At 45.4% G+C, this 13,882-nt stretch overlaps 1 protein-coding gene across 1 annotated transcript; it reads left to right on the top strand.

Annotated features, from left to right (window-relative positions):
- Nucleotides 1–419: 419 nt before the first annotated feature.
- On the top strand, nucleotides 420–12,774 carry ercc6l2 (excision repair cross-complementation group 6-like 2). The gene is made up of 20 exons (XM_076049474.1): nucleotides 420–724; nucleotides 1,156–1,574; nucleotides 1,665–1,781; nucleotides 1,940–2,133; nucleotides 2,400–2,493; nucleotides 2,598–2,665; nucleotides 2,785–2,992; nucleotides 3,469–3,609; nucleotides 3,764–3,880; nucleotides 3,981–4,100; nucleotides 4,182–4,253; nucleotides 4,518–4,663; nucleotides 5,088–5,183; nucleotides 5,651–5,750; nucleotides 5,894–6,046; nucleotides 6,226–6,309; nucleotides 8,260–9,133; nucleotides 9,216–9,370; nucleotides 10,161–10,318; nucleotides 11,383–12,774. Exons 1-20 carry the CDS (start codon nucleotides 697–699, stop codon nucleotides 12,428–12,430), a joined length of 4,392 nt encoding a protein of 1,463 aa, XP_075905589.1. The 5' UTR covers nucleotides 420–696; the 3' UTR covers nucleotides 12,431–12,774.
- The last annotated feature ends 1,108 nt before the right edge of the window (nucleotides 12,775–13,882 follow it).

The raw sequence follows: 13,882 nt of genomic DNA on the forward strand, positions 1-13,882 counted from the left end.
AATCCCAAATCAACAATTTTTGTTTGTGTTTGAATACAAACTATTTTTTTGAGGCTAATAATCATAATTTTATGTTGGTACAGGTATAGCTGGGTATATTTTTTTTCTCGAATTTTCAAAGAATCTTAAAATAAAAAACAAAACAAAAAACAGGTATGTCACTTTATGGGGGGGGGGGGGGAATACATACCCAACTATTCAGTGCAGCACTTTCGCTTTCCCAACCGGGAGACATGCAAGACACTAAACTACTGTAACCTTTTCTAGATATTTTCAAAACTATTTAGCAATTAATTGTTTTTATTTATTTATTTATTTATTTTAAATTCTTTTTTTGTTGTTGGACTGCATACATTTAAATGAGGAAGAATAATGAAAAAAAAAAAATGACGAAAGTGCGGTTTCGGTTCTTAGAATAGTAAACAACAGCCAGGCAACAGCGCAGAGCGCTGCATGTGCCGCCTGCTGCAGGCTGGAAAAGTCGAATGAAATTATCGAGAACCTGGCTGGCAGTACCGCTTAACTGACAGTACTTCGGCCGTTCGTCTTGATGATGGGACCAACTGCTGCTCTGCCGTTGGACCTAAACGGGTCTCTTGCGCCATTTGTGATTTCAATGTAGCTGAACAAGCTAGTACGCTGCGGCGAGCTCTCCTCTTCTCCGCAGGAGGAAGGAAACGCGTCGAGGGAATCCTCATGGCTGCAATATATGGAACAGAGGAAGGTTAGACCCCCCCTTCTTATCTTTTGTATTCATGCTCCTGGATACTCTTATATAGTTCTACAAAGCATACGCGAAGCCAATGAAAAGCTAGCTGAATGCTTTGCTGCTCTTTCAACTCGTCACGTTAGCGTGTCTAACACATTCCAGTCATGTCCAGTAGTGCATTATAGTTCTTAAAAACACATCTGAGTTGTCAGTGAGGTTTAATGTCTGAGGTTACTGTTATTGTTGTTGTTAACATTATACGTTTAAAATATATATATATATGTATATGTATATATATATATATATATATATATATATATATATATATATATATATATATATGTACATATATATATATATATCATTATTGTTATTATTGTTAAAAAAAACAACAACAACAACAAAAACGTGTTGCAGTGTATTAATTAAACATTTCTGCTTGTCAGAGACGTGGCGGCAGGGGGACAGATGTCTGCTTCCTGGCCCAAGCGGTGCCACCCTGCGAGAAGCCACCATACTGAGACTTTCCATCTCAAACAATCGTGAGACCATGGCGAGGGTTAAAGTAACTGACCATAATGCAGATGGAGAAGAAGAGGAAGAGGAAGAAACCGTCCCGACCTCAAAACTCATCAGACCGAGCTTGAATCAAGTTGCCGATGAGAAACCTCAGTTTCCCAACAACGTCGCAGACCCCAGGCTCTGCGTCCCCTTCGAGCTGAGTGATGGAGACCAAGTACCCTACACAATAAACAGATATCTGAGGGACTACCAGCGAGAAGGCATCAGGTTTATGTACAACAGTTACAGGCGCTGCAGAGGTTGTATCCTGGGCGATGACATGGGACTGGGGAAAACTGTGCAGGTAATGAAGCAAAGGTTTTTGCAAAACGGCAGCAGTGTTTGCATATTTCACTTGTACTGATGAATTTTTGTTTTTTGTGATGCTTTACAGGTTATAGCTTTCCTCGCTGCGTTGCTGCAGAAAACAGGGACATGGGAGGACATTCGGAATAACAGACCTCAGTTCCTGCAAAGCCAAGTGTCTTTTAAGCAAAGTAAACCTAAAAAGGTGAGTGTCGAACTATGCTGCTGCTCATACCCTGAATCATGATGAGTCTTTTTAGGTGAAAAACTTTCAATTCATTCATTCAAAAATTTGCCAAAATATCAAAGTGTGTGTATTCTGCAATCCATACATGTTCTGGTATTTGTAATGATTTTCTTCAGGTGTTTCTCATTGTGGCTCCGCTGTCAGTCCTTTATAACTGGAGGGATGAACTGGACACGTGGGGCCACTTCCAGTGCGTCGTCGTTCACGGGCTGCGGAAAGAGGAAGAACTGGCTCGCCTCAGAAAGGGCCGCACTGAGATAGCGCTCACCACCTATGAGACTCTACGTCTTTGTCTGGAAGAGTTTAACAGGTTGGATCCATAAACACTCAAGCAGCAAGTGTGTGTTGAATGGAAGAATGATCACATTGTAGTGTGTTTAAAGACACAATTGCACTTCAGTATCCAAAAGTTCTTGATGTTTCTCAAGATTCACTGGATGGTATAATGTGACTTGGAAGAAATAGAAATGCTCATTATCTCCATAAATTTGGAACTCAAGTTATAACTGTGCAAATTAGTGCAAATTCGAATGAGTGATCAATGTTTTTCAGTATTCTGCATTTGCTCCTTTGCAGTATTGACTGGTCTGCTGTGGTTGTAGATGAGGCCCACAAGATAAAGAATCCAAACGCTCAAATCACTCAGGCAATGAAGGATCTGAAGTGTGAGGTCAGATGCCTTTGTATTCCTCTTCCTACATCAGCATGCTTCCAAATATGGCGTCACACACTGAACCTTTCTATTCATTGTGTTTCTACTCTTATCTTGATCAGGTCAGAATTGGCCTCACTGGCACCATCTTACAAAACAACCTGGAGGAGCTGTGGTGTGTCATGGACTGGTGTGTTTAACAACCTTTAATCACAATATTTAGGTGTTACCTCACTAGTTGTGAAAATAATGGTGTCGTGTGTGCTTGTTTTTTTTTTTTTGTTTGTTTGTTTTTTAAATCAATTTCAGGGCCGTACCCGGTTGTCTTGGCAGCTTGGGAAACTTCAGAAACAGGTTTTCGGATCCTATAGAGCAGGGTCTGAGGCACAGCGCGACCAAACGGGCCCTGGCTACAGGGAGGAAGACTGCCAGAGCCCTGGTGCGGCAGATATCCCGCTGGTTCCTCAGAAGAACCAAAGCTCTGATCACGGAGCAGCTCCCCAAGAAGGATGACAGGGTAAGGCTGTTCTGCACCTTCCCTGCTGATTGCCTTTGGGTGGAGTTCAACACGCTGAATTAAAAGCACATTTTACGTCTGTAGCCTTCAAGTAGGCCTGCTGTGACTTTCCCACGGCATGTCAACACCATCTACTGACGGTGCTACCGGCAATTCAGGGTGCTTCCAATTTGGCCTCTCCCTCTCTCAGAGGATGTTCAATTGATGTGTGAAGGCAGCCCGTTTGATAGGGCTTGTGCCATGTGGCCTGGTTAGCCCTTGAGGTCAGTCTGGAGAAACGCTGCCCGACAGTATCAAGCGGCGGTCCACCTCACTGGCTTGACCATCTGTCGCTGTTGATGTACATCCCCAGGCTGTGCATGAGTGAAAAAAAGCAAAACTGTGCGCGAGCTAATACCCAGTACAATAAGCATCGTACATTTGCCATCAACAAGATTTTACTCAGTCGCTGACGTGTTTTCTCTTTTCTTTCCCAGGTGGTGTTTTGCTCTATGACAGACTTTCAGCAGAGTGTGTATCAGACGGTGCTGGACAGCGAAGATGTGAACTTGCTGCTGAGGTCGTCGGAGAAATGTGACTGTCAAAGTGGACGGACACGCAGAAGCTGCTGCTATGCGGTTAGTTCACTCTGCCTACTATTGCACCCACTTGTATAGTTTTTGTATGAGATATTTACCAATAGCAGTTATTTTTGGATTGAATGTCCATTAACAATTAAAAAAAAGAAACTAACAAAAAACAATGTATTTTACTTTACTTCTTTTACAACAGACAAATTCAGAGGGAGTGAAAACAAAGGACCTGTACTTCATTTACTTGGCCATATTGAGGAAAGCTGCCAACAACGTAGCGCTGCTTCAGTCCACTGCTGGTACCAGCAAAAAACAGGTAGAATCAAGTCATCTAGTGATTTGTTTAGTTCCGATACATGCAACTGTATAAAGTGAGGGTTCAGACTTATCACTGCAACTCCATTGATTTCTTGCAGGAAAAGTACATAGCTTCCATTTGTGCAAAGGTGTTCCAGAAGTTTCCAGACTTTGTGCAGAGATGCAAAGAAGAGGCGTTTGAAGCCTTATCGGACCCAAAGTACAGCGGAAAGATGAAGGTGAACTTTAGGAATGGTCACAGTCTCCAGTTTGCTTGCAGCTGTTTGGTTGATGCAACACTATTGTTGTATTCTTTGTAGGTTTTGCAGAAACTGCTGAGGTACTATCTGCGAAAGAAGGACAAAGTGTTGCTTTTCTCTCTTTCAACCAAGGTGAGATCATTTTTGTGTGTATTCACACATGGAAGAAGTGAGTGCATGAAACTGCTGATACTCTTCTGTGGTTTTTGGATAGACAGCAAGGCGTCCAGTTCACTATGAAATTCTTTTTTTTAATTTTTAATTTTTTTAATATTTATGTTTTTCTCAAACCACATTATTCCATTATATATTAATGGACAATGAAATATGGACGTTTGCGTAGTTGCTTTGACTTGGTGTGAAGTCTTTCACTGTCGGTTGTGCGTTCTGAGCCAGCTGTTGGACGTGCTGGAGAGCTACTGCATGGCGGAGGGTCTGGACTACAGCAGGTTGGACGGAACCACGAAAGCCAAGGAGAGAGTTAAGATTGTCAAAGAGTTCAACAGCTCCACTCACATCAACCTCTGCCTGGTTTCCACCATGTGAGTCCAACAATCACATTCAGAGCGGTTTTCTCATTTCAGAGATCCAGTGAAGAAAAGCCCACAAAATTGCTGTTGTTCGAGCTGTATTGTAACTCTACTCTTTCTCCCTCTCTTTTCATCGCTCCCTCATGGCTCCCACCCTATATTACCTCTTTATCCTTGGTCACCCCTGTCCCTCTGTCTGTGCGCCTACCCAAAAATCTTTTCTTAATAATAAACTAAATTTGAACAACAGGTGGATCTTGAACCAACCTGTCTGGCTCAAGGCCTCTGGTTTCATGTTTTGACTTTATAAAGTAAATGTGTCATGCGTTACAAGGACATCCATATCCATTACTGCCTGTCGCTACTGCCAGACAGGACAGATTAAAAATAATTAAAAAAAAATATTGAATTGATTTCCTCCGCTTTATTATTTCAGGGCAGGTGGCCTTGGCCTTAACTTTGTAGGAGCCAATGTGGTTGTGCTTTTCGACCCCACATGGAACCCAGCCAATGACCTTCAGGCTATTGACAGGTAGGTTGTTGTGGAAGTCGGTCAAATATGTATCAGAGTAAAGTAAAAGAGAATTTGTCAGTGTATCAGCAGCAATCATTGACACCAATCATATTTTTTCAATTTAGGTTGAATTTATGCAAAGCACAATGAGACACACGTAATGAGACACTATTAGAATGTCTCTACTTTTCAAAATTACTTCCTGTCTTATGTCATTTCCTGCCACAACACTAAAGTAACATTAAATGCCAATATGAAATTCCATTAGTGATGTTCATTGACTGAGAATTCCTCCTCAGTGGTTTGTTGTTTCATACACATTTTCCTTAAAATATTCTATTGTTCAGGATCTTGTACCTCAGAACGGTGCAGAGTAAATACAGAACGCAGTATTTTAGAAAATCAGTTCAGACAGTATGGCTTCACTTTCAGCATTTCTTGCAAATCTACAAGATGTGTTTTGATGATGTGATTGTACCTTTCAGAGCGTATCGTATTGGGCAGTGCAGAGATGTGACTGTTCTCAGGCTGATCTCACTGGGGACTGTGGAGGAGATCATCTACCTCAGACAGGTTTACAAACAGGTAAAAGCACCAATTCGAAACAAACAGTGGCTATTTACCTTGCATAGACTCAAATTCACAAAGATTTTTTTTTATTTTTTATCTGTCATAGTAAACGGGTTGCCTTCACAGAATCTTTGAATCTCCCTTATATCCTTTTCCAGCAACTGCAGTGCACCGTCGTGGGAAAGGAGAGTGCACGGCGCTACTTTGAGGCAGTGCAGGGTCACGGTGACCATAAGGGGGAGCTGTTTGGGGTGAAAAACCTTTTCGGGATGCAGGTCAATGGGACGTGCCTCACCCGAAAGATACTGGAGGTTAGACTGCCTGTCAGGCTCTCGTTGACCATGCTGTCCAACCCTGCACAATTTTTTATTTCTCATCAATATCAGTCACATGGCTCAAACAACAAAGCGTACACAGTGCTTGGTATAAATATGAGCTACAGCTTTACGGACGGGTGACGAATCGCTGACTTATTTGGTTTTCCTGGCAGCGAGAGGGACAAGTGGAGGCCGGAGTCGCCACTGCCCTGGTGCACAAAAGTGAGGAGCAGACGGAGGAAACAGAAGGAGCTGCCGTGAGTACCGCCGCCGTTCTCAGAGACCCTGAACACACACAAGCCAGAGCAACACATCTTTCCCACCCCTCAATCTGTCTTCTGTCCCAGGCTGCCCACTCAACTCCCATCATTCCCACGTGAAAGAAGGGGTACCTCAAAATGGGACCCTCTCTTCTTTGCGTCAGCCCTCCCACATGACCTAAATCAACCTCCTGTTCTGACTGGTTTAGAGCCATTTCTAATTTACAACCCTTCTTGCCTGTTTGCTTTTGCTCTTCTTTTATCCTGCGTGCCTCATTTATGAGAAAGTCAGCTTCTGCAATACTGTCAGTCTCACAGTAAAAAATAAATAAATAAATGTATTATTATTTTGTCGTCGTGGTTCATAATAATTAACAGCAGCAACAGAACAAAGCAATACTATTCTTGTCATTGTTTCAAATTTAACTGGTCAAATGGCTGTTAAAGGTTTTGTAGTTTCCTTTCAGCAGTTGTTTGTTGTTGGACATTGTGAAAGCTCCCCAAAGTAATGATTTCATGAGCCACTTCTTGTCATATTTGCGGGTAAAGAACGACGTAAAGAAGACGATTTTCATCAAAAACAACAAACGCAGCATTAGTTTTGTGTTTACAGAAGGTTTTGGCATTATCTTTTCACATCCCATTATGTCCCAAGAGGAACATTTTTCAGCCAATCAAAGTTTTTAAAAAGATGAGTGTTAATATTTTATGGTGTTTTCTTTTGTTTGTCTGTTTTTGAAGTAGATTTATGTTTATCCAGACACAAATGTGTTTTTTATGATGTGGTTTGGCATTTCGTCTGCACTGTGACCAATTTCTATGTTGGTAAAAGCAGCTTTTGAGAAACTCTCAGGGTCAATGGTATTTTCAGAAAAAACTGCTTCATTGTTTCTTTGTGAACAGGAAACTGCAGTTTATTCTGTAGTTGTTGACATTGTGTCAAGTGTATATGATGCGTATGATAAATTCTCAACTACTACTAAAAAGGCAGACATTAAAGAAAGGTGCTAGTTTGATTCTATACCCTTTTTACATGTTGAGGTGCATCTTCTACTACGTGGAGTGCAAGAAGCGTTGTATGGCACTCCAAAGTGTACAATCCTCAATCATAAGGTCCTGTGTTATCTAATAATGATATGCGGTCTTGAGGCTTCTGATTGGCTAACGTGTCGTCACACTTCAGGGTTACGTCGCCACCTCTTGGTGTTTACATGGCCTCAGAAGCTGCATGTGCAGCTGGACGGTTCTTGTGTTATTTTAAAATGCCATTGGTGTGTATGTGGATTTTATTTTCGAACCAGACGCCAAAACAATATGTCATAGAAAAAACAGCCAGTGACGTGTGGACAAGGCCTTATTTGAACAGGATGATGGGGTTTCTTATTGTTTGTGTCTGACGTTCTCTTTCATGCCGCGTCAGACAGCTGGATGTAATTACACGCTTGTCCTAATGGAAGCAGCAGACCACACTGAAGCCTGTATCCTGCTTTTTTTTTGGGCTATTTATTTTCATAGTGATACCACTTATCGTCCCGTTCCCAGACAGGTTCCTTTTACAGGGCTGCTGCTTCTGCTCCACTGTAGCCCAGAATTCACTGGGGTGCCTTAACATGCTAAAAGGGGCTGGAGGAATGTCAGCACCAACATCCACAGAAGTAAAGCAGATTTGGGGAAGAGCCGTCTAGCTGGCAGATCCCGCATGCATCACATTAATGTTGGTGGTGATTTACTGCTATAAACATCTGGTCTGTGTTACACAACAAAAGCCTGGTCTGCTGGAGATGGTGAAAATGAGGCACACATACATTTTGTCTTTTTTTTTCTTTTTCTTTTTTTTTTTAAAGTTTGTCTTTCTCACATAGGGGCAGATACAGTGCAGGCTCTGTATCTGCTCAGTCATTTCTGCATGTCCATCTTTAGCGTGTTGTTCATTTCGCTTGATTGCAGGACTCACCCAAAGAAGCCCCAGATGACGGACCAGCGAAGCAGGCCGGAGTTGGACTGCAGGTTTCCGGTGGAGTGTTAGACTTCAGCAGTGGGAGTGAGGACGAAGAGGACGGACGGGCCGCTAAAAGGAAAACGTTGCCCCCCGGAGCCGTGGACGGTAGCAGCGGTGGGAACGTTGCCTCCGGTCCTGGTCGAATAAGTCTCCTTCAACATGGATTCTCCAAACTCCTGGAAACTGTGAAAAGAAAAGCAGGGGGAGGAGACGGAGAGAGCAGCTCAGATGTGGAAGAAAACCCCTCTGAAGAAGAGTCCGAGGACGAAAAGAGGGAAGTCACATCCTCAACTGTCTGCACAAAAAGCAACGGTGATGGTCGTCTTCCCAAAGTGGGGACAAAGACCTGGGAGCCTTCTGGCGGCTCAGACACTGAAGGCACGAGTTTCAAAGAGGCTGAGAGCAGAAATAAGGCCTCTCTCACAAGACAAAGCGATGACGCTGTCAGAAGAATGCAACAGAAGCAGCGAAACCCCGGCCCCAGTCGTCGCTGTTTTGAGAACTACTCGGATGAATCGGACGATTTGGACGTAGCGATGAAGCCGGAGAACGACGGCGTGGATTCACGCCGCAAAGTCAGAGATAAACAGAGAGGAAGGGCGGGCAGCAGCAGGGGTGGGCAGAGTGGCGGCGCCGCACGCAAGTCCAGGTACTCGGAGGACATCGAGATGTTCACGTCTTCAGAGGATGAACACACTCCCGTGAAGAGAGCAAGACCCGCCGGGCGGAACTTCACACCTCCACAAAACGCAGTCAGAGCGGAGACGTCCAAAGGCGTTTCCTTCACAGGCCTGAAAGCTCGGACCCTCGACAGCGTGCTAGGTCGGCTCCCACACGCGTCTTAATGCTACTTTACTCAACGTTGTTTTTCTCCCATGAATGACCAATACCTGTCCGTGCGTAGGCGGCGTGCAGGGGGTGATGTACACCCACTCCAACCAGCGGGTGGTGGGCGGAAGCAAAGCGGAGGAGCTGATTGGCAGAGCCGCCGTGCGGGACGTCTTCCAGCGGAAGCTTTACTCTCAGCTCCCGGCCAATCACGTCCTGGACAGCGTGGAGGTAGAAACCGAAGGTTTCACTCCTCCTTTGGAGCTTTAGATTCTTAACTGTGTGTGTGTACAGTGTAACAAATGAATCAGACTGTTGGCCAATGTAAGGTTCGTGGCCTTTGGTATTTTTTATGTTTCTGTCACGATTAACACACCAGTGTGTTGAAGCTGTCTAACTGAAGCAATGTTTTTTATTTCTAAAATGTGACTTGTATGGTTAATCATATTTCTGTTGCAAATAACACAGTAAATGGTCAAACACACTATCTTATAATTATTATTAGATCTTAATTAAAATGTCAAATTATAGGTATTTGCTTGCATTCCTGAACAGAAAAATGAGTTGTCGTTGTTGTTGTTGTATGTTATTCTTGATCCATTACGAACGTAGACGCGGAAGCTATTTAGTTCTTTTATTTGCCAAATAGTTTTAAACAAGTGACTGATATATTTTGAAAATGTCTATGTTTTCATAACAAATGGCGGTGATAAATCTGTTCAGCGCAAATATGGTAACAAAGTTATTCTTATGTTCGCGCTGCCGTCTACACTGTGTACCAAGACAGGATATTAAGAAATGGAGTGAGAGAATGCAAAAATCTCAACATGGTCAAAAATTGCAAAAAAGCCTGTGACCGATGACAAACTCCGATTTCCCTTAAATTCACTGAGAGGACTTTTCTGAGTAATTATCACTGTACAAATAAAGACAGCAACTTCCGCTGACACCAAAAAGTAAAAAAAAAAAAGCATAACAGTTTTGCGTCCCTCTGAGCTGACCCCAGTTTGGTTTGTTCCAGAGCCTGTGTGCGAGTCCACCGGACAGTCCGGATCCCCCCACACCTGTCCGACCGGACAAACCCCGCGCGGAGCATCCAGTCACGTTCACCAGCAAGTCTGTGCACCGCACCAGACGCACCACCTTCATCATTGGAGAGACTCCCAAGGCCATGTGCAGGTACTGCGAGAGACATCGGCGTGCAGAAAGAAGGTGGTACGGAAGAAAAGACACCGGGCATTAAAAATCGTTTGATGATCATTTAAAAAAAAAAAAAGCAGGCCGGCTGATGAAAGCAGATATGGGAGGCCCGAGAGTGAGTGTGTGTCTGGAAGCGAAGAATTCCTGGAAGGGTCGGGAAGTCGGCCAAAACTCACAGTGGATGTGGTGTTTAGCGCCCCCACCTGGAGCCAGTAATTGCGTGCGTGTGTTTCCAGTGGGAGACCACCTCTGAGCTCCCCCCTCCCACCTATTTCCCAGCATCATGCCAAAGATTAACCGGCTATGCTCGGGCTCGGCAGTGCACGAGTTCTCTCCGACGCAGCCGCCCGAGACTGACACCTCCCTAACCCCACCCTCACCCCCCTCCCTAAAGAAATAATCGCCTGAGGACATGCACGCGGCCCTAAGACGCACACTTGAATCCCACTGAGGTGCCGCTGCCCCCTACCTGCCAAAACGCTGCGAGACACAGACACGTCTGTGGCTCTTATCTGACCCCCCCCTTCCCCCTGCCCCCCCTGTGGGAAGAGTGCACTTCTACCTCTTGACGCTGATCAGGCTGTGAAAATACACACAAATCACTCTGATAATCAACCTCTGATTTTTTTCGGTTCTGCAGACATCTCATGTGTTAATGCATCAATCTAATTTATTTTTCCAGCAAAAGCCACAGACGGCATCCGCTCCGCTGTCAGGAAGAGTCAGTTATTCGCTGTGTGTTTGGACCAACATTATAAAACTGCTTGGAATATCAGGGGTGGGAATCACTCTGTTCTGCTGTGCTGCCTGGACACCCAGACCGTTATTTGTCTTCGCCCCGGCCTCACAGAACCAGAGAATATCTAATTAGCAGTGCAAAGCTTGCGGTTTGACTTGTAATCTAAAACACCTTTATGCACTCGTAACGTGGGCCAAGCGGTTCCCGAACGCATTTGCGAGGTGTTGGCGGCGATATTTGATTTGCTCATGGCTGGTTCCTGACGCCACTTTCTGTTTGTGTCCCTCGCTAAACTCGCGTGCAGGCAGCAGCTGGAGGAAATGGCGGAGAAGTTCGACTTCCCCTCCGGTCGTCGCTTTGCTGCCGAGATTCTCGCGAGGACCTCAGCCCAGAGGGTGACTTGGCTCCGGGAGTATTACACCTCCCTGAACCAGCCTGACCTGTCCAGCGTGGTCGCAGACAACTTCCCGCAACTTCGGTCAGCGCAGACTTCCTCCTCGGACACCACAAAAGTGACACGATCCCACGGCAGAACCCCAAAAACTGACCCAAAGGCCCCTCTCGAAGCCGCTCGTGACGCCGAGGCCTCGGCAAACCCCCAAAGTTGCGCTCGGGAACAGCAGAAAAGGCAAAAGATTCCCAGACGGAACATCCTGCAGCCGGAGGTGCAGGACCAGACGGTCTGCGGCACAAAGGGGGGCAGTGTTTCGGCCGACGCAGCCTTGGGGACTGCTGGTGGTCTCGGCCGCGACCGAGCCAGCAGCAGCAGCAGCAGTCCGGGGTCTGCGGAGGCCGCCGCCACTTTCTTGGCTGGCGTGAAAAGAGATCCTCTTTCTTCAGACGTCACCCGTGGCAGGTCCACGGCAGCATCCAAACCCGCAGGGCCGGGGCCGGAGCGGGAGCCAAAACTGTCCTCCCTCGCCGGTGGAAACGCTCAAGGTCGCAGAGGAAACCCCTCCCCCGCCCAGCAGGCCGCACCCTCCCCCAGTCGCCAGTCCTACCTGGCGGAGCTGATAGGCGACACGTCCATCCTGGACGACCTGCTGAAACCCAAGTCGAGGATGCACCCCAACGAGGAGAAACGTCCCGCCAAACCCTGTCCCACCGAGGAATCTGCGGCCTCGCCGAAACTCAACGCGTCGACCGCGCAAAAAGCACCAGCGAAGGTCCGACGCAAAGACTTCTGGGACATATTGAACGAGGGAAATGAGGAGAGTATTAACAGGTTAACAGACCCGGCCGAGGTGCAGAAGGCTTGTGTCAACACCAAGTTTGCAGCTGGAGGCAGGTCTGCGGAGGGAGAGCGCAAGACCCTCTGGAAGACTAATGAGAATTTCCTGTGGAAAAAATAATAGCGGACGGGGCGACCGTGCACCGAGTGATCTGTTCTTATTGTGCGTCGACCGCTTTTAAATGAGATTTTAGCTCAAAACGGAAAGAGAGCAGATATAAGTCTGTCAATTTGACACTCGAATGTTCTTAGCAAAGGTCTTATGCTTTTAGTATTTGTTAATTTCTTTTAAATATTGACTTTAAATTTTGGAAAAGTGTAGGAATTGTGTAAAGTGTGTTGTTCCACTGACCATTTCAATCTGTACGTTGTTGGGAATTCCCTCCCCAAAAAACGCCTGGGTGCCTGATGAGCACGAACAAACACTCAACCTCACACAGTGTTGCAATAAATAATATATTGACACACATTTGTCTTTTGCATGTATTTAAAGGTTAAGTGTGTAAAATTGAGATTTTGAAGAAGAAACAGCGACCTCAAGTGGTTATATTTTAGATTGCAACGCCTTTCACTCTCCCTCCCCCACCTTAGCTTGCCTGTGAACTACAGTGGCCTGCGCACCCAAACCAGGATACCTCGTCCACCTTCTTCTTCCTTGGTTTATTTAAAGACGCGAGCATTCACCCTATATATGGAACGCGCTGTCGGACAAGCGGGATTGTCCACACCAGGCTCCCTTAGAAATATGGTGGTGCAAGATGGTAGCTAGACTCTTGCTATATGTGTATTCTTATTTAAACTTGAGAACCTTTCTAAGGGTACGAAAACCAAATTAGTTTTACTCTGCTGAGGTTATACAGTTTTATTAATGTATTTATGGACTGTCTAGTAAACTTTTACCAATATAAAAATCACAAGTCAAGCCAAATTTTACACACTGGACCCTTGTGAGTTGTTGACAGAAAACGAGAGGGCTCTGGTTGTACTGGCTGTAGAGTCATTGACTGCACTCCAACCTCCCACCTCACAAAGATTAATTGGAAATAACAAGCAGACTAGTTCCCAAGTGGCATGCATGGAGCCGTTCACCCATCTGCACCTTTTCTATCACCCTGGCAGTAATCTGGAAACACATCCGCGTCTGAGCCTCGCGCAGCCGGGCGGTAACGTGATAAGGAGGCGATCGCGCCCGTACTCGGCCGTAATTGTTCCCCGCCAGTCGTCGCGCCCCGCCGTGCTGTGTTTGTCAAGCAGAAATCCTGAAGTGCTGATAGCTATCAATAAACAGGAGACGCAGGCATGCGCCGTGCTGCCTGGTTGAACAGCGTGTGCGCCGCCGGTGGACCTTCTGGGTGGTCGATCTGAAATGTCTCCACACAGCCAGACACAGGAGAACAAAAAGGCTTTTATGTGAGTCTCTCTCAACCCCTCTTTTTTTCTTTTTTTTTTTTTTTCATATCTTGAAATGTGGAGTTAAACTCTCAAGAACAAGAACAAATGGTATCAGATAGAGATAACAAAGGGACCAATTCAACACAAGAGGAAAGATGGAGTTGAAATCAAAAGGGGTTTA

This window comes from Nelusetta ayraudi, unplaced genomic scaffold (assembly GCF_046127955.1).
Source record: "Nelusetta ayraudi isolate G7.1 ecotype Tasmania unplaced genomic scaffold, CSIRO-AGI_Nayr_v1 ptg000116l, whole genome shotgun sequence".
NCBI classification, from domain to species: domain Eukaryota; kingdom Metazoa; phylum Chordata; class Actinopteri; order Tetraodontiformes; family Monacanthidae; genus Nelusetta; species Nelusetta ayraudi.